The sequence below is a fragment of the Kogia breviceps genome, chromosome 7 (genome assembly GCF_026419965.1).
Source record: "Kogia breviceps isolate mKogBre1 chromosome 7, mKogBre1 haplotype 1, whole genome shotgun sequence".
Lineage (NCBI taxonomy): Eukaryota > Metazoa > Chordata > Mammalia > Artiodactyla > Physeteridae > Kogia > Kogia breviceps.
In genome coordinates, this window is record NC_081316.1 from 81448947 (window position 1) to 81471302 (window position 22356).

Genomic DNA, 22356 nt, shown 5'->3' on the forward strand with positions numbered 1-22356 from the left:
CCATGAAGAAGATATAACAATTGTAAATATTTATGCACCCAACATAGGAGCACCTCAATACATAAGGCAAATACTAACAGCCTTAAAAGGGGAAATCGACAGTAACACAATTATAATGGGGGACTTTAACACCCCACTTTCACCAATGGACAGATCATCCAAAATGAAAATAAATAAGGAAACACAAGCTTTAAATGATACATTACACAAGATGGACTTAATTGATATTTATAGGACATTCCATCCAAAAACAACAGAATACACATTTTTCTCAAGTGCTCATGGAACATTCTCCAGGATTGATCATATATTGGGTCACAAATCTGGCCTTGGCAAATTTAAGAAAATTGAAATTGTATCAAGTATCTTTTTCCGACCACAATGCTATGAGACTAGATATCAATTACAGGAAAAGATCTGTAAAAAATACAAACACATGGAGGCTAAACAATACACTACTTAATAATGAAGTGATCACTGAAGAAATCAAAGAGGAAATCAAAAAATACTTAGAAACAAATGACAATGGAGACACAACGACCCAAAACCTATGGGATACAGCAAAAGCAGTTCTAAGAGGCAAGTTTATAGCAATACAATCATACCTTAAGAAACAGGAAACATCTCGAATAAACAACCTAACTTTGCACTTAAAGCAATTAGAGAAAGAAGAACAAAAAAACCCCAAATTTAGCAGAAGGAAAGAAATCATAAAGATCAGATCAGAAATAAATGAAAAAGAAGTGAAGGAAACAATAGCAAAGATCAATAAAACTAAAAGCTGGTTCTTTGAGAAGATAAATAAAATTGATAAACCATTAGCCAGACTCATCAAGAATAAAAGGGAGAAGACTCAAATCAATAGAATTAGAAATGAAAAAGGAGATGTAACAACTGACACTGCAGAAATACAAAAGATTATTAGAGATTACTACAAGCAACTGTATGCCAATAAAATGGACAACCTGGAAGAAATGGACAAATTCTTAGAAATGCACAACCTGCCGAGACTGAACCAGGAAGAAATAGAAAATATGAACAGACCAATCACAAGCACTGAAATTGAAACTGTGATTAAAAATCTTCCAGCAAAGAAAAGCCCAGGACCAGATGGCTTCACAGGCGAATTCTATCAAACATTTAGAGAAGAGCTAACACCTATCCTTCTCAAACTCTTCCAACAGATAGCAGAGGGAGGAACACTCCCAAACTCATTCTAGGAGGCCAACATCACCCTGATACCAAAACCAGACAAAGACGTCACAAAGAAAGAAAACTACAGGCCAATATCACTGATGAACATAGATGCAAATATCCTCAACAAAATACTAGCAAACATAATCCAACAGCACATTAAAAGGATCATACACCATGATCAAGTGGGGTTTATCCCAGGAATGCAAGGATTCTTCAATATACGCAAATCAATCAACGTGATACACCATATCAACAAACTGAAGGAGAAAAACCATATGATCATCTCAATAGATGCAGAGAAAGCTTTTGAAAAAATTCAACACCCATTTATGATAAAAACCCTGCAGAAAGTAGGCATAGAGGGAACTTTTCTCAACATAATAAAGGCCATATATGACAAACCCACAGCCAGCATCATTCTCAATGGTGAAAAACTGAAACCATTTCCACTAAGATCAGGAACAAGACAAGTTTGCCCACTCTCACCACTATTATTCAACATAGTTTTGGAAGTTCTAGCCACAGCAATCAGAGAAGAAAAAGAAATAAAAGGAATCCAAATAGGAAAAGAAGAAGTAAAGCTGTCACTGTTTGCAGATGACATGATACTATACATAGAGAATCCTAAGGATGCTACCAGAAAACTACTAGAGCTAATCAATGAATTTGGTAAAGTTGCAGGATACAAAATTAATGCACAGAAATCTCTGGCATTCTTATACACTAATGATGAAAAATCTGAGAGTGAAATTAAGAAAACACTCCCATTTACCATTGCAACAAAAAGAATAAAATATCTAGGAATAAACCTACCTAAGGAGACAAAAGACTTGTATGCAGAAAACTATAAGACACTGATGAAAGAAAGTAAAGATGATATAAATAGGTGGAGAAATAGACCATGTTCTTGGATTGGAAGAATCAACATTGTGAAAATGACTCTACTACCCAAAGCAATCTACCGATTCAATGCAATCCCTATCAAATTACCACTGGCATTTTTTACAGAACTAGAACAAAAAATTTCACAATTTGTATGGAAACACAAAAGACCCCGAATAGCCAAAGCAATCTTGAGAACGAGAAATGGAGCTGGAGGAATTAGGCTCCCTGACTTCAGACTTTACTACAAGGCTACAGTAATCAAGACAATATGGTACTGGCACAAAAACAGAAATATAGATCAATGGAACAGGATAGAGAGCCCAGAGATAAACCCACACACATATGGTCACCTTATCTTTGATAAAGGAGGGAAGGATATACAGTGGAGAAAAGACAGCCTCTTCAATAAGTGGTGCTGGGAAAACTGGACAGCTACATGTAAAAGTATGAAATTAGAACAATCCCTAACACCACACACAAAAATAAACTCAAAATGGGTTAAAGACCTAAATGTAAGGCCAGACACTATCAAACTCTTAGAGGAAAACATAGGCAGAACACTATACGACATAAATCACAGCAAGATCCTTTTTGACCCATCTCCTAGAGAAATGGAAATAAAAACACAAATAAACAAATGGGACCTAATGAAACTTAAAAGCTTTTGCACAGCAAAGGATACCATAAACAAGACCAAAAGACAACCCTCAGAATGGGAGAAAATATTTGCAAATGAAGCAACTGACAAAGGATTAATTTCCAAAATTTATAAGCAACTCATGCAGCTCAATAACAAAAAAAACAAACAACCCAATCCAAAAATGGGCAGAAGAACTAAATAGACATTTCTCCAAAGAAGATATACAGATTGCTAACAAACACATGAAAGAATGCTCAACCTCATTAATCATTAGAGAAATGCAAATCAAAACTACAATGAGATATCATCTCACACCGGTCAGATTGGCCATCATCAAAAACTCTAGAAACAATAAATGCTGGAGAGGGTGTGGAGAAAAGGGAACCCTCTTGCACTGCTGGTGGGAATGTAAATTGATACAGCCGCTATGAAGAACAGTATGGAGGTTCCTTAAAAAACTACAAATAGACCTACCATACGACCCAGCAATCCCACTACTGGGCATATGCCCTGAGAAAACCATAATTCAGAAAGACTCATGTACCAAAATGTTCATTGCAGCTCTATTTACAATAGCCAGGACATGGAAGCAACCTAAGTGTCCATCAACAGATGAATGGATAAAGAAGATGTGGCACATATATACAATGGAATATTACTCAGCCATAAAAAGAAATGAAACTGAGTTATTTATAATGAGGTGGATGGACCTGGAGTCTGTCATACAGAGTGAAGTAAGTCAGAAGGAGAAAAACAAATACCGTATGCTAACACATATATATGGACTCTAAGGGCAAAAAATGTCATGAAGAGATTAGTGGTAGGACGGGAATAAAACACAGACTTACTCGAGCATGGACTTGAGGATATGGGGAGGGGGAAGGGTGGGCTGTGACGAAGTGAGAGAGTGGCAGGGACATATATACACTATCAAATGTAAATTAGATAGCTAGTGGGAAGCTGCTGCATAGCACAGGGAGATCACCTCTGTGCTTTGTGACCACCTAGAGGGGTGGGATAGGGAGGGTGGGAGAGAGGGTGATGCAAGAGGGAAGAGATATGGGAACATATGTATATGTATAACTGATTCAGTTTGTTGTAAAGGAAAAACTAACACACTATTGTAAAACAATTATACTCCAATAAAGATGTTAAAAAAAAAAAAAAAGCCCCTTATGTTTGTGCCTCAAAAAAAAAAAAAAAAAGTTTATTAAATTAAATTACTTTCTATATGTGCCACAATATCAGATGAATTTTGTGACAGTTCATATCTTTAAAAGGATTTCTCAAAACTCTTAAGAAAACTGGTTGGGCTTCCCTGGTGGCGCAGTGGTTGAGAGTCCGCCTGACAATGCAGGGGACGCGGGTTCGTGCCCCAGTCCGGGAAGATCCCACATGCCGCGGAGCAGCTGGGCCCGTGAGCCACGGCCACTGAGCCTGTGCGTCCGGAGCCTGTGCTCCGCAACCGGAGAGGCCACAACAGTGAGAGGCCTGCGTACCGCAAGAAAAAAAAAAAAAGAAAACTGGTTGATTCTATTCCTACTTGCTTTTTCCCTTTACATAAGTTTCTAAGATACTGTTTATCAAACAGTATTAGAGATAGCCTGTGTGCACACTGAAGAGATTTCTTGTGATCCTTTCTTCCCTAGCATTCATTAAAACGACAACGAAATGTTTCCATCACCCAGGTGAACTGTTTCAAGTCAGGGTAAGCTGTGTTCTTCCTCAAAGGAAAATGCCTGCACATAACAAAATATCAAAAATATTTATTAAATAAAAGTCATCAAACTTAATTTGCAAAGGAACAGGATTTCCTTTCCAACTTTTAAAATAAGTTTCTTCTGTAGAAATCCAATTTTCTGAGGTGGATTAAGTCATATACTTAAAAACAAGCTTAATAATAACTATGTTAAGAAAAGCCTTGATGTGATATATGCCCAGCTCTTTCCCAAGAGTTATCAGCACTGAGCACACAGAGAAATGAATGTGTAAGTGTACATTAGGGTTATGCGATCATACAAAATGACAAACTTGGATATTAAAATTCAGGATCCTAGTGAAGAAATTAAAAGTATGATTCCTGAGTATGACAGATACTAGGATAGATAGACTTGCTAATAACTTGAAGACAGGAATAAAAATAAAAGTAATTTGGACCAATACATTGAAGGCCTACAAACTAGTACATCCTCTGACCCAGTAGTCCTGTCCTGGAAATTCATCCTAAGAAAATAACTTTTGGGACTTCCCTGGTGGTCCAGTGGTTAAGACTCTGCTTCAGCTGCAGGGGGTGCAGGTTCACTCCCTGGTTAGGGAACTAAGATCCCACATGCTGTACTGTGCGGCCAAAAAGAAAAAAAAAAAAATTTTTTTTTAAAGTTAACTTTTATTATCTTAGTGGTAATAAAACAGAGGAATGACTAAATAAAGCAGAGTAAATGAAAAATTTATTCAGAAGTAAAAAATAATAAACATAAAGCTTGTATAGAAACAGTAACAATTAATTAGGAAATAGAGGATGCAGAAAACAGGATATTCTAAAACAAATTATCCATGTGTTAATTACTACCGTAAAAACTAATTAGGTAAAGGAGTAGGGAACATCTATAAAGAGTCTACTGAGGTGAAGAAGTTGTATATATTTTTCTGTAAGCTTATTTAAATATTAAACTCCAAGTATTTTTAAAGGATTGAATACGATTTGGAATTAGGAAGTAGTATATTCAAGTTCCTGCTCAATAATTTATTACCTAAGTCTCTCTAACATTCTTAGCCTCAGTTTCATCATTTGAAAAATAATATTTACATATCTAACAGGTTGTCATGAAAATCAAATGAGACTATAATGGATATGGTAGCAGTTTACAAACTCTAAAGTATCATACAAATGTGAATCCCAATTATTTCAAGGAAGGTAAACTCTAGTATAAATGAGAACGATATGGAGAAAAGCATAGCTAGTTTAATATAAGAACGACAAATGTTAACTAGACTTATTGAGGTGATCATTTTGCAATATACACAAATATCAACGACAAATGTTAACTAGACTTATTGAGGTAATCATTTTGCAATATACACAAATATCAACGACAAATGTTAACTAGACTTATTGAGGTAATCATTTTGCAATATACACAAATATCAAATGATTACATTGTATATACCTGAAACTAATATGTCAATTTTAACTCAATTTAAAAAAAAAGAATAGATTAAATTTTAAAAAGCCATAGATTATTGTGGCTCTTGTTTTGATTTATAAGCAAATGTCAGCATATAGAAAGTGATTTACAAAAAGTCATGATATAATTCTCATTATAATCTTCACAACGGTCATACGCTTTATAATTGTATCTGAAATTATCCCCAAGTTTTATAAACGAAAACTGATGAAGTAGAGAAAATTTTAAAAAGAACATGACCATTAAAATGTTATAGAGGGGGGATTTTCTTGGTGGTCCAGTGGTTAAGACTTCACCTTCCAATGCGGGGGGTGCTGGTTTGATCCCTGGAGGGGGAGCTAAGATCCCACATGCCTCGTGGCCAAAAAACCAAAACACAAAACAAAAGCAATATTGTAACAAATTCAACAAAGACTTCAAAAATAATTTACAGAGGGGTTAAAATCCAAATATATAAACAATTCATACAGCTCAATATCAAAAAAGCAAACAACCCAATTACAAAAATGGACAGAAGATGTGAACAGACAATTTTCCAAAGAAGATATACAGACGGCCAACAGGCATATGAAAAGATATTCAAAATCACTAGTCATCAGAAAAATGCAAATCAAAACCACAATGCGATATGACTTCACACCTGTTAGAACAACTATCAACAAAAATACCACAAATAACAAATGTTGGCAAGGATGTGGAGAAAAGGGAACCCTGTACTCTGTTGTTGGGAATGTAAACTGGTGCAGCCACTGTGGCAAACAGTATAAAGGTTCCTCAAAAAGCTAAAAATAGAACTACCACATGACCCAGCAATTCTACTCTTGGGTATATGTTCAAAGAAAATGAAAACACTAATTCAAAAAGATACATGCACCTCAATGTTCATAGTAGCATTATCTACAATAGCCAAGATATGGAAGTAACCTAAGTGTCCATCAACAGATGAATGGGTAAAAAAGATGGGGTGTATATATATATGTATGTACGTGTGTGTGTGTATATATATATATATACATACACACACACACACACACACACACACACACACACAATGGAATACTACTCAGCCATTAAAAAGAATGAAAATTTGCCATTTGCAACAATATGGATGGACTTAGAGGGTATTATGCTTAGTGAAATGTCAGACAGAGAAAGACAAAAACTGTATGTTAACATTTACATGTACGATCTAAAAAATAAAACGAACTAGTGAATACAACAAAAAAGAAACAGACTCACAGATATAAAGAACAAACTACTGGTTACCAGTGGGGAGAGAGAAGGGGGCAGGGGCAAGAGAGGGGGTATGGAATTATGAGGTACAAACAACAATGTATAAAATAAATAAGCTACAGGATATATTGTACAGTGTAGGGAATATAGCCAGTACTTTATAATAACTCTAAATGGAATATAATCTAGAAAAATTTTGAATCATTATGTTGTACACCTCAAACTAACATAATATTATAAATTTTATATATATTATAGAATTTTATATTATAAATATTATACCTCAATTAAAAAATGTTACTGAGGGAGAATTTTAAGTCAAAATTGGTTGTGAACATGACAGAACAAGTTGTTTTAGACTATCTTCTTATAGTCTAGAAACTGTAAAAGTTAGACAAAAGAGATTTTTAGAAATAGCCAGCATTAAACAACAGCAATACATGCTGGACTTAAGGGACTGTGATATTTGGAAGAACAGAGCACAGCTAGGTAAGCTCTACATTCACCTTGACTTTTCTTCTTAGGGCAATAGTTGAGTCATGGCACAGAGATGTAGGATATAAACACAAAGTGGTTTTTTACTAGACTGTGGAAACAGAGGTTGGAGTTTGTGGATGCCCAAAGAGCAGGAACTTGAGAGGCTAGACCTGGAAAAAAGGGTACTACAGAGAAGCAAATCCAAAAATCTGCATGCAATTTCCCTGAGTCATCAGTTGACTTCTAAATGGCATGTGTGTAGTGAAATTCCAAGAAATTCAGGAAAGAACAGTAGCTGAAAGGCTAATGAAATGAGCAGTGAACAGAGGGATCAGAGAAGCTACACGATGTTGAGAAGACAAAGGTTGGAGTTCAAGTCTTGTCAAAGTAGAAAGCCTTTGGTAAGCACCCCATACTTTCAGGTAAGACCCCAGGAATAAGGACATAAGTGAAAAAGACCAGATTAAAAAGCCTAAAACCAGACCCTAACACAATCAAGATGATCTGATAGTATTCTACCTGCCTGCTAGAAAACTTAACTCTCTTTGGCAATAGAAAACATCTTCCAGAGCCTCTATAATTTTTATCCACAATGTCCAGGACTGTGAGGCCTACTAAACCAGTAGACCCAAATAACCAAAAACAAACAAAGAAACAGTAAATGATAAAAAGAGACCTATAGTGATTCAGATAGTGGAATTATGAAACAGAGATTAGGAGTGACACATTTAAGAGGATAAAGAAAAAACATGGAGAATTGCACCAGAAACATGGACTCCATTTTTTTAGATCAAATAAAAATTTCAGAACTGAAAAATATACTGAGATTCCAAAAGATAAGTTTTAAAAGCAAATTAAAAATAGCAGAATAGCATAGTAGAACTATATACAATAGGCAAGACACAAAAACAACCCAAGTGCCCATCAACAGACAATTGGGTTAAGAAGATATGGCATGTACAGGGAACTTTATTCAATACTCTATAATGACCTATATGGGAACAGAATCTAAAAAAGAGTGGTTATATGTGTATGTATAACTGACTCACTTTGCTGTACAGCAGAAACTAAGACAATATTGTAAATCAACTATATTCCAATAAAAAAAGTTTTTTTAAAGATGTGGTATACACACACATGATGAAATATAATTAAGCCATAAAAAGGAATGAAATATTGCCATTTGCAGCAACATGGATGGACCTAGAGAATACCATCCTAAGTGAAGTAAGCCAGACAGAGAAAGACAAATATTGTATGATTTCACTTATACGTAGAATCCAAAAAAATAATACAAATGAATCTATATACAAAAAGAAACAGACTCACAGATATAGAAAGCAAACTTAGGGTTACCAAAGAGAAAAGGGAGGGGAGAAGGGATAAATTAGGAGTATGGGATTAACAGATACAAAGTACTATATATAAAATGGTTGAGTAACAAGGATTTACTGGATAGCATAGGGAACTATATTCAATATCTTGTAATAACTCATAATGGAAAATAATCTGAAAAAATATAAAACTGAATCACTTTGCTGTATACCTGAAACTAACAAAATATTGTAAATCAACTGTACTTCAATCAATTAATCAATCAAAACAAATTAAAAGAAAAAAAAGAAATAGAACAGAGTGTAAATTAGCTGCAAGATATCAGTGGAAAACATTCAGACTGAAGTGCAGAGAGAAAAAAGGATATTAATATAGAAAATGCAGAAAAAGTACAAAAGACATGGACAGAGTCAAAAGGCCTAACAGCACAAAAGTCATAACAGGGAGGTAAATAGAATTATACTATTAAAACATTTTTATATTGTTCATGAGGTGGTAAAATACTAATTCACATTAGACTTTAATAAGTTAATTTAGAGTAAAGTTTGGAGAGCAGTAAAAGTGCCAATTCATGGTAAATTATAGTAAGTCAGAAAGGCATACTGGAATCTCTAAGTTAATTACTAAAAGAATAACAATATTATAAAATTAAAAAGCTAATAGTGGAGGAAAATTGATAACAAAAAGTGTAACATTACTCAATGTTACTAATCACCAGGGAAATTGCAAATCAAAACCACAATGAGCTATTACCTCACACCTGTTAGAATGGTTATTACCAAAAAAACAAATGACAACAAACATTGACAAGGTTGTAGGGAAACTGGAACTGTTGTGCACTGTTGGTGGGAATGCAAAATGGTGCAGCTGTTATGGAAAACAGTATGGCGGTTCCTCAAAAAATTAAGAAAGAACTACCGTATGATCCAGCAATCCTACTTCTAGGTATTTATCCAAAAGAAGTAAAATCAGGATCTCAAAGAGATATTAGCATTTCCATGTTCACTGCAGCACTATTCACAAAAGTTAAAATATGAAAACAACCAAAATGTGCATCAATGCATGAATGTATTAAAAAATGTGGTATATATACACAATGGAATATTATTCAGCGTTAAAAAAGAAGGAAATCCTATGCATGCATCCATGCAACAACACTGATGAACCTGGAGGACATTATGCTAAGTGAAATAAGTCAGTCACAAAAGGACAAATATTGCATGATCCCACTTACATGAAATATCTAAAATAATCAAACTCATGGATGCAAAGAATAGAATTGTGGCTGTCAGGGATTGGAAAAAAAGGAAGGAGGGAGCTGTCAAACAACAGGTATAAAATTTCAGTTATACAAAATGAGCAAGTTCTAGAGATCATCTGTACAAAAATACTGTATTGTACACTTTAAAAATCTGTTAAGAGGGTAAATCTCATGTTAAATGTTCTTATCACACTAAAATAAAAAAGAAGAAAATAAAATACAAGATTATCCAAATATAGGCAAAAAAAAAAGAAGCGTGGGGAGGAAGGGTTGGAGTACAGGAAGAAAAATAGATGATTTCTGATCCTATGTGGAGTCAATTTGTTGTAAAGTTTGGGAAGTACAACTGGAGAAGCCAATAGTTGTGGCTATGTGTTGCTTTTCTTGCTCCATTGGGAACCTATCTCAATTTTCCTTTGGCGAATCATCTTTTCCCATTTTTAGTCCATGTAGTTTGCATGAAGACTGTAACCTCTGTAACCCAAAATAAGTTGATGAGCCTTAATTCTGGTAGTTTTGTTAGAACTTTGGGGAAAGTGGAAAATGTAGGATTGCTAGCTTTGATATTTGTAAATCTGGCACTTCGGGGGGCACCACGTAGAGAGAGTTGCTAAAGAATGAAGCCACTGGGGAAAGCAGAGCTAATGGATGGGAAGAAAGACCTGAATTCTAATGTCATTATCTGAGGACCTGGATCCACCCCTGCCTGGATTCCATCCATGCTGAAACGTTTAGTTATACATTCTCTTCTTGGCTTAAGCCAGTTTGAAGTAAGTTTCTGTCATTCGTAATTTCAGAGTCCTGACAGGTATGCTCAATATGTACTTAGTGTTTAACAACTGCTTAAACAAACACCATTATTATCAGCTATAATATAAATTAATTCACAGATATGAGGACTTGTCAAAGCTCACCAAACATTCTCAACATTCTTTGCCCAGGAATGTTAGTTACATTCAGGTCAGAGAAGAGCACAAATGGTTTTAACTCTTTCAAAATATTCTGATATTGGGACTTCTCTGGTGGTCCAGTTGTTAAGACTCTGCCCTTCCAATGTAGGGTGTGTGGGTCTGATCCCTGGCTGGGGAACTAAATCCCACACACCACATGGTGCAACCAAAAAAAAAAAAAAAAAAATTTCTATACTGAGAAATGTAGAACTTCCAATAATTCAATTACATTTGGTGAATGCACTGGCTATTTGAAACATCGTATTTCCTCCCAGTTACGAAGGAGTAGTATCAACTCCCTACCTCTGTCTCCACCCTCTCTCTGCAGGCACTGATGGACACACACACAATGCTTTTCCTTCCATTAGAAAGCAATGTTCAGTCAGTGGTCTCATAGTTTATTTGCTATGTTTTGAAAGAGATAATTTTGAGCAAAGATAAAATGGAGGCATTCTTATACAAATGTTAAAACCCACTGATATTATGTGAGTGCTTGAAAGAGATACATTTAACATATTGATTTCATGCTACTAAAATCATCTTTGGCAAACAAGGAAGATCAGTTTTTTTTGTTTTTGTTTGTAAAAAATTAGTGATACTCCAAAGGACAATTAGAATCAAAACAATGGATGGCTTCCGAAATGTTATTTCCTTAAATAATCACTTTAATATTTTCGAAAGTATTAATACTTCCATAAGAAAAATTTAATTGCTTATTAGGCATCATGATAATCTCTAATTTTGTAAAACTGTGTCCTTTCCTAAAAGGACACAATTCAATCACCTACTTTCAATAGCAAGCTTTTCATAAAAATCACATTTAATAATGATTTTTTCTATGAATTTAAAAATTCTGTACAAAGAAACAGATCTATTTTAAAACTTTTATGTAACCTATATAGCTAAACTTTAAAGTAAACCATTTTTGGTAATAAGTTTGCTATATATGGTCAAGATATGGTAACAGGGAAGAGCCAATTTTGACTCCATGTTGGATCTGTTTCTTTGATTTTAACCTTTGCTTTTCGTTGCTTTTGTTATTATAATCATATATAATGGCCTGCCTCAGGGAACCCTGCCCCTCTGCCAGAAAGTTAAACTAAAGTGCCTTTGTTCAGCTCACAGGGAGACTATCTGACCCGGCCCACCTGTGAATGGCTTCAGAAAAGAAGAAATTAACCCATCCCCTCCCCAATGCTGACCAAGACAGGCAAAACTAACAGCCTTTTTACTTTACTTCCTCACCTCCTCCCCCTTTCTGTTCTATAAAAGAAAGTGGTATCCAGACCCTGATAAGATGGTTATTTTGAGACATTAGTCGGCCACCTTCTGAGTCTGCCGGCTTTCCAAACAAAAGTCGCCATTCCTTGCCTTAACACCTCGCCTCCCAATTTACTGGCCTGTAGTGTTTGTAGCCAGCAGAGCAAGTTTAGACTCAGTAACAATGTGTCAACTTCCTTTAAATTATTATGCAAAATGGGTCAAGTTGAAACTAAGACCAATTTTCTCAAGACTTAGTGAGATTAACAACATTGTAACTATTTTAATATACATCAAACTAAGTAAATCTATTTACTTGAGTTAAGCTGAAAAATATTTGTAAGAAGTGTTTACTGAGCTTTCAGAATGTCCACAGATTCAAATTACACTCACCTTTGTCAGTTAATAAAATACAGTAGTTAGAAAGAACATGTTGAAATCAGAAAATCCATGTTAAAATCAGAAGCATTTGGACCATATAGAAAAACTCAAAGTGTACAAAGCAATTTAACATAATCTTGCAGATTATAAATGTAGCCGTGAGATATTAAAATGCATACAAGAAAAGAACAAATAGAAACGATACCCTTTTTAGTTGCTGTTCTTTTAGGCTTTTCACTGTCCTTGCAGGCTCAGAAATGAAGTTTTTATAGTTTTCACATATATTGATCCGAGACTGGGCTACCTGCATTGTTCCCTCGAGAAAAGACTTCCAAACAGGATACATGCTCCTAAATTCAAAGAGGGACAGAAAAGTATTAGGCAGAGGAAAGGAAGAATAAGTTGCCTAACCTTTTGCTCACTGGCTAGCACTGACAAACAAAATGAATGTTTTCTTTAGAGTTTAAAGTGTATTTATATTGGTTCATAGGTAATAGTATTTTTAGTATATATAACAAGTAGAAACTTCGAATACACTCTATTCCTCCATAGTTTGACAATGGGCTATTTTGATTCATTAGCTATTCTTGATACTGGAGTAAAGTGATACAAGGATTACAATTCTAGACAAAGCTAACACTATAAAAATTAGTGAATAATTCAGACTTTCCAGGCCTTTCACTGTTTCAGGAGTGTCATTATGAATATCAAGTTTCACTATTTCATTATGCTATTTTCCTGATTTTACAGATGAGGTAACTGAGGCTCAGATAGATTTAGAGCAGCAGTCCCCAACCTTTTTGGCACCAGGGACTGGTTTCATGGAAGACAATTTTTCCACAGACGGGGGGCGGGAGGGCGGAATATGGTTTAGACGGTAATGCAAGCAATGGTTCAGGTGGTAATGTGAGCGATGGAGAGCAGCAGATGAAGCTATACTAGCTCACCCGCCTGCCGCTCACCTCCTGCTGTGCGGCCTGGTGATTGGGGGGGCACGGACCGCTGATTTAGAGGATCACTCTAGATCACAATAGTGTGGCAGTACTGAGATACAGATGAATACCTCTAAAGTACATTTTCTTTCAACTATATTATATTGCTCTCTTACATAAACTGATGTGGCTGAAAAAAAATCATGAACAACTGCTTATGTTCTTGAGAAGTCTATTTGTTAGAGAAAAGAAGTCTATGGTATCATTGCTCCACATCAGTTTCTCTGTTGTAATAATGCTTAGCCAGCATCACGTTGTGGCCTGGAGTCATTCTAAGCATGTCCCATCACCTTTGCTTGATAAATGTGCTCTCAGAAATCTTTTGGTAAAGTCAAAGAGTCATTCATCCTCTGCTTTCTGTAGCCAACTTCCTTTTCAAACCTTCTCTTCTGCTTTGCTAAATGCCTTAGTCAGTCCCAATATGCTCCTAAACTAGTTATAAACATATTTTATAACTTTACCATAACAATGAATGGTACCTTGTTAAAGAGATACTTGCACTGATAGATTATAATATCCATCTCCTAAGATTTCCCTTCTTGTGTCACATGGATTTCCTACTATAGCAATGTATGGGACCATGGTGCTACATAAAATGCTAGCTGTGGGTCAATGGATGACAGTGTGAAAACAAGAAAAAGAAAATTTGCCTGGGTCTCCATCCTACTTGGAACTAAAAAAAACCCTTGAAATTGTACTTCTCAACTAAGGGAATAAATAGTGTATAATGGATTCGTAGTTTGTAATACACCAAATACATCAGTTTCGATGGAAATATTCACTTATTTAAGCAGAGGTATATTACTTTCCCTTTGGAAAAAAGACTCAGTGTGTTGTGCCAGCAAAAACTGTCAGCATAAAAGGAATGATGGGCTTAAGATGAGCAAAATGAATCGAGATAATAAATGTTAACTAAACCTATTGTGGTAATCATTTCATCAATATATGTAAATCAAACCATCATGTTATACACCTCAAACTTATACAGTGATGTATGTCAATTATTTTTCAATAAAACTGGAAAAAAACCCCAGCAAAATTAATGTCCTCCATGACCTTACTGCATGACTACCAATGGAATCTAGAATGTAAACTCACCACAGAAGCTCCTAAGCAGTCCAGATAATGATTTTCTCAGAGAATGCACCGCGAGAGAAAAGTTCAGTACTATGTTTTGCAATTATTCATTTATACTTAAAATACATTTTTAAATCATAATGAAAATGAGCAAGGACAATTATGAATTGTAATCCAAAGGAAGGAAGGAATAAAGGAAAGCAGGAAGGACAGAGGAGGGGAATAAGGAGGAAACTATGCTCGCCCCTTAGGTAGCACCCTTTTCCTTTTACCTCTTCATCTAGTTGACTGATGCTCATCCTTCAAACCTCAACTTAAATGTAACTTCCTCAGGGAAGTCTCAGGATCACCACCAAGCCAATGCACAGACTCAATCAAGTCCCTCCCTGTTATTTGTTCACATGGTTCTAGCACTATTCCTTCAATTATAAATATTTTTATGTTAATTGTTAATGTCTGTCCCTCTCACTATAGTAAAAATTTCATGAAGGGTATATATCTTTCTCACAATTGTATTGCTATTTCTAGGGCCTAGCACATGGCCTAACCATTAGAAAGGTTATAATCAGTATGTGTTGAATGAAAAAAAATGAATGAATGGATGAATGTATAAATTATGAGGACTGTACAATAAAAAGAAAAATCTTTTCATTACAGAGTTTAAAAAGAGATCTTTAGAGACTAGCAGACAAATAAATAGCAGGCAGGGCTTCCCTGGCGGCGCAGTGGGTGAGAGTCTGCCTGCCGATGCAGGGGACACAGGTTCGTGCCCCGGTCTGGGAAGATCCCACATGCCGCGGAGCGGCAATGCCCGTGAGCCATGGCAGCTGAGCCTGTGCATACGGAGCCTGTGCTCCGCAACGGGAGAGGCCACAACAGTGAGAGGCCCGCGTACCGCAAAAAAAAAAAAAATAAAAATAATAAATAAGTAAATAATAAATAAATAAATAGCAGGCAAACATTCACAACAATGACACACCATGAAACTCACGAAATTCAGTTACCAGTCAGTCAGAAGACCTGGGTTCAAGTTCTAGTTTAACCAATATAATGGTATGTAGCACATCTCACTATACTTTCCTCAACTGGCAAATGGAAAAATAACAAAAATACCAGCACCATGCACCTCACAGGGCTATTTTAACAATTAAATGAAAATGATATGAAAATTCTTGCCACACAGATTCTTTTAAATGAATAAATAGTAATAGTCACAGAATTGTAGAAGAAATAGAAGTACTTCTTGTTAACACAATAGTAGTAGTTCCAATGGCAGTGGTGTTTTTCATTCCAATTGGGAAAAAATAATAATGGGTTATAGAGTGATTTTCTAAAAATTTTATTTCACTAGGCTTCATATATATAATTTTGAAACATAAGGAAATGTATCAAGCATTTATGGTATTTTTTTTATTCTGCTCAGGTCAGGAAATGAGGCTCAAAATTATATAAGAAAAAAAGAGGGCTTCCCTGGTGGCGCAGTGGTTGAGAGTCTGCCTGCCAATGCAGGGGACACGGGTTCGTGCCCCGGTCTGGGAGGATCCCACGTGCCGCGGAGCGGCTGGGCCCGTGAGCCATGGCCGCTGAGCCTGCGCGTCCGGAGCCTGTGCTCTGCAACGGGAGGGGCCACAGCAGTGAGAGGCCCGCGTACCAAAAAAAAAAAAAAAAATTCTTTTAAGAACCTATCTCATGCTAGGCACTATGTCATGTATTTTACAACTGTCATATCATTTAATCCTCATGACAACTTTGTAAAGTAGGCATTATCCACATTTTGCAGAGGAGAAAAAGTAAGGCTTGGAGAGGTTGTGAAATTTTTCTACAGCTATTCACCAGGAAATAGTACTCTAATGGTCATAACCTAAACTTTGCCATTATCAATAACTACACCTCTGCTCTAATACCAATTTAATCATCTAATCTCTGACCAACACCTCTTGTTTCCACTCACTCCCTTTAGGATTCTCACTTCAACAATTACTCAACCCTATCAGAGCCCACAATCCAATTCATTCTACCTCCTTTCCACTGTCTTTCACTCCCTCTCATAAACTCTGTTTACAGCTACTTACCCAGCCTAGATTTCATGGTCCACCATTATGATCACCCTCTAACATACACCCTAGCTGTGCACGGGCTTTCTCTAGTTGTGGCGAGCGGGGGCTACTCTTTGTTGCGGTGTGCGGGCTTCTCCTTGCAGTGGCTTCTCTTGTTGCAGAGCTTGGACTCTAGGCACGCGGGCTTCAGTAGTTGTGGCACGTGGGCTTCAGTAGTTGTAGCACATGGGCTCAGTAGTTGTGGCATGTGGGCTCTAGAGTGCAGGCTCAGTAGTTGTGACACAGGCTTAGTTGTTCCATGGCATGTGGGATCTTCCCAGACCAGGGATCAAACCTATGTCCCCTGCCTTTGCAGGTGGATTCCCATCCACTGTGCCACCAGGGAAGTCCTCTTTCAATCATTATAATCTACAAATTCCAAACTTGGTTAAATCCAAAATTCTGTTTATACCATACAATGTCTGTGCAACAGAACGTTGCTGGAGTAAACAATAATCATGCTGCCTAGTCTCACTTTCAACTGATGTCAAATAATCCCTTAGTGCCCCACAGCAATCCTACTATATTCCACTAATCCACTTATTTGCTCACTCTTCTAGATAATTATTTCCCACCTTTTCCTCTCATCTCAAACCTCTAATATGACCACACTTTCAGCTGATAATGAAGTATGAAGACAATGTCCACATGCTCCCTCCACATCTACCTATCTCCCTGCTTTTGCACGCATACACTGTGTCATCCCTCTTTTTACTCCAATGAATTAACCTGTGCTCTGAAGGCCAACCCTTCACATCTGTATATAACAACTCTAACTCAACAGCAATCCAGTAATTGTGCTTTCTCTTACAATATCAACTTTTCCCTCTCTACTGGATCATACTCATATAATGTCTCTCATCTTAAAAAAAAAAAAAAAAAAATGCCCTTCACCAACCCTCCATTTCTCTCCAGCTACCACTCCAATGTCTGCTCCCTTTAACAGCAAAACTCCTCAAAAGAAATGTCTGAAATTACTGTTTCCACTTCTCCTCCTGGTCACTCTTGATTCAATTCAAATAAGGTTTTAACATCCACCATTCTGAAATTACTTGTCAAGGTCATCAAAGATCTCCCTGTGGCTAATTCCAATAGTCAATTCAAGCTTTGGATCTATTATTCAGGCTATCAGCAGTACTGACCTAGTTTATCCTTCTTGAAATGCTGTCTTCACTTGGCTTCTAGGATAGCTCTCTCTCTTGGTCTAGCCTTATCTCACTAGCCACAATTTAGGCTCCTTTGCTAGTTCCTCTTCATCTCATTGCCCCGTAAATGCTAGAGTGTCCCCACGGTCAGCTTCTTCTCTTCACACTCACTCTTCAGATAAGCTCATGCAATCTCATGGCTTTTAAATACTGTCACTATGCTGACTATTCCTGAATTTTTAATTCAGACATCTTCTCTAACCCCTCAGTTGCGTATTTAACATATCCAACTTGGATATTTAGTAGGTATCTTAAAACTAACATGTCCAAAAACAAATTCTTGATTTCCCTAAAATCTGTTCTGTTAATCTATTCCATCTCCTTGACAGCTACTCAAACCTCTAGTTGTTCAAGCCAAAACCCCTAGAATCATCGATTCCTCCTTTTTTTCTCATATTCCACATCTGATTCACCAAGAAATACTGTTCACTAGACTTTAAAAATATAATGGAATCTGATTACTGTCTATCTCTTCCACTGCTACTACCCTGGTTTCAGCCACCACTATCTCATGCCCGGATTACTATAATAGTCTAAATGACCTCTCTCTGATTTTGCTCTTGTCTCCCTAAAGTCTAGGCTCTACACAGTATATCCACTGCAGTGACAACCACTTCTTGGTACTCTGTTTTCTTTTTACTATGCTTACTGTCCTTGTCACCAAATGACAATGTTTAATTACTCATATGCTTATTGTTTTGTTTTCTTTCACTAGAATGAAGACTCCATGCAGCAGAAGCTTTGTTTTATTCACTCTTGTATCCTCAGCACCTAGAACAGGGTCTGGCACAGCAGGCACTCATTCAATATATATTTACAGCAGGAAGGAGAGGAGGGAATGATGGAGACTAGATTCAAACCCAGATCTGTCTGGCTCCCAAACCTCTGCTCTTTTGCTGACATAAGATTGTTCTTGGTCCAGCATTACTATTAAAGAATTTTTAAAAAGAGTCTCTTCACTCTAAAAAAGGTGTATACTAAGTTCTTTGTGTATGTCTTACACAATTTGTGCCTTATATCTCCTGTACCGTTATTATTTTTTATTAAAATGACTCACATTTTAAACTAAAATATATGTATCTTACTACTTCATATTCCACTCTAATTGAAAAATAAAACTTGCCATAATAATTAAGTTTTAATTAGTAAAATTCAAAAATATTGATCCATATACCACCTAAAATCACGCTGTGAACTATTTCTCATATGATCATTACACTGGAAAACAGAAAACCTTATCAGGGAAAATTTTTATTAAGAAATAAACCAACAAATTTATCTTGATTGTAGTGGTGGTCACACGAATCTACATATGTGATAAAACACCACAGAACTTAATATGCATACACCTACATACACACAAATAAGTACAAGTAAAACTGGTGAATTCTAAATTAGATTGGTGGACTGTATCAATATCAATTTCCTGGTTGTGATGCTGCATTATAGTTACGCAAGATATTACTACTGGGGGAACTGGGTGAAGAGTATAAGATCGCTCTTTGTATTATTTTTTAAAACTGCACATGAATCTATAATTTTTTTTGTAAGTAAAAACAAGAGTTTAACAAAAATCACAGATCTACCCTTGGCCTGGAATACAGCACCACACATCAAGAAGACTCTAGAAAACGTGACAAGTTAAATTCATAATCTAAGATTAACTTACATAGTGATTGATAACAGGAGAAAAGTATGGCTTTAATAAATAAGTGTTCAGGGCTTCCCTGGTGGCACAGTGGTTGAGAGTCCGCCTGCCGATGCAGGGGACGCGGGTTCGTGCCCCGGTCCTGGAAGATCCCACATGCCGTGGAGCGGCTGGGCCCGTGAGCCATGGCCCCTGAGCCTGCGTGTCCGGAGCCTGTGCTCCACAATGGGAGAGGCCACAGCAGTGAGAGGCCCATGTACCACAAAAAGATAAAAATAAAAATAAATAAATAAATAAGTGTTCATGTATTGCTGTTTTTGGTAGTAGGAAGGGAGACTATCCTCAGCCTAGGTAACAGAAGTAAAGGCAGGGAGAATGACTGATATTCAGTCCAGTTGAGGTGTGATAAGAACTGCAGTACAACTGCAGCTTAAGGTGCCCAAGGGTTGGGGAACCAAGCATGAAAGAAGGAGAAATGGCCAGAAAGGAGGAAAGAAAGGTAATTTGGGGTCAGGATTCTTCCTGGCTTTTGATATCATGAAAAATTTTTTTAAATTTCATACTATTAGCAAGGAGAAACAATAGAAGATTTTTAAATAAGGGGTGAGAGTAGGCCTATTTTACAAAGACATACAGACGTACAGGTTGGTGGTACTGTGGCAATGAAATTGTGAAGGGGAGAGGTCACAGAGAAGCAGCTACTTAACATTCCTAAGAGAAGATGAGGTCTGAAAAGAAGTCACAGTTGGAGGCAGCTGACTTGTTGGTTCCCAAGCTGAAGAGTTAATAAAAACACAGATCATTACTAGTTTATAGCCAATATTTAAAGATAGAAATATAGATAAGATTACTTAAAACAGTCACAAGAGAGCTGAGGGAACTCCAAGAAATATTTACATAGAAAGGACTTGCTATGGTCTGAATGTTTGTGGTCCCCTGAAATTCATATTTGGAAATCCTAATCCCCAAAGGTGATGATGGTATTAGGAGGTGAGGCTTTGCAGAGGTGAAGGCAGAATAGTGCCCTTATAAAAGAGACCCCACAGAGCTCCCAAACCCCTTCTACCAAGTAAAGGCACAGCTAAAAGTTGAAAAGTCTGCAACTCAGAAGAGGGACTTCACCAGAACCTGACCATGCCGGCATCTTTGTCTTGGACTTCAGTCTCAAGAACTGTGAGAAATAAATTTCTCACACTTATAAGCTACCCAGTCTGTGGTATTTTGTTATAGCAGCCTGAAAAGACTAAGACAGGACTGAAAAACCTGTCCTCAAAGATTTAAATAAAAAAGGTCTTAGAGAAAGTATTATTACAGAAGTCTAGTTTCCAGGCAAATAGGGGTGGGTTTAATGCCATTAAATGGTGCATGTATCATCAGACTGGCAAAAATTTTCAAAGACTGACCATGTGCCCTGTTGGTAAAAAATAAAAAGAAATGGGTAATTTCAAATCAAATTTGAAGACATGTAAAATATACTAAGACAGAGTTTATGAAGGTTAATTTATAGTTTCACATTTTAAATGTATAAACCCTTTGACCCAGCATGTTCCCCTCTAAGAATTAACCCTATAGATATACTTTCACAATGCACAAAGATATAACTATGTGCATACATGAGTTATCCACTGCAGCACTATTTGCAATAGTAATAAACTAACTACCAACAGAGAAATGGATAACAAAACTATGACTTACCCACACTATGGCACTAACATAGCTATTAAAAAGAAGAGGGGACCTGAACAAACCGACTTGAAGGGACATCTAAAATAGACTCCTTAGAAAAGGGAACTCTCATACACTGTGAGTGGGAATGTAAACTGGGCAGTCACTATGGAAAACAGTATAGAGGTTCCTTAAAAAAACTAAAAATAGAGTTACTATATGATCCAGCAATCCCACTCCTGGGAATATATCTGGAAAAGATGAAAACTTAATTCAAAAAGATACATGCACTCCAATGTTTGCAGTGGTACTATTTATAATAGCCAAGACATGGAAGCAACCTAAGTGTCTATCAACAGATAAGTGGATAAAGAAGATGTGATTGATACACACACACACATACACACACACACACACACACAATGGAATGTTACTCAGCCATTAAAAAGGATGAAATATTGCCATTTGCAGCAGAATGGATGGACCTAGAGATTATCATACAGAGTGAAGTAAGCCAGACAAAGACAAATACTACATGATATCACTTATATGTGGAATCCAAAAAATAATACAGATGAACTTATTTACAAAACAGAAACAGATTCATAGACAGAGAAAACAGACTTCTGGTTACCGAAGGGGAAAGAGGAGGGGGAGGGATAAATTAAGAGTATGGGATTAACAGATACATACCACTATGTATAGCACAGGGAACTACATTCAATATCTAGTAATAACCTATAATGGAAAAGAATCTGAAAAAAATATATGTATGTGTAACTGAAGAATCACTTTGCTGTACACCTGAAATTAACATAACATTGTAAATCAAGCATATTTAAATAAAAATAAATAATAAAGTGAAATAG

The 22356-nt window shown here is 36.4% G+C and overlaps 1 protein-coding gene across 6 annotated transcripts in view; it reads right to left on the reverse strand.

The window, feature by feature from the left end:
* Positions 1 to 22356, reverse strand: part of FCHSD2 (FCH and double SH3 domains 2) — a 316584-nt gene that overhangs the window by 168402 nt on the left and 125826 nt on the right. For all 6 annotated transcript variants that reach the window (XM_059069671.2, XM_067038840.1, XM_059069670.2 and 3 more), the window contains exon 5: positions 13010 to 13154. In XM_059069671.2, coding sequence (XP_058925654.1) covers positions 13010 to 13154 — 145 coding nt within the window. The remainder of the gene's footprint in view (positions 1 to 13009; positions 13155 to 22356) is intronic.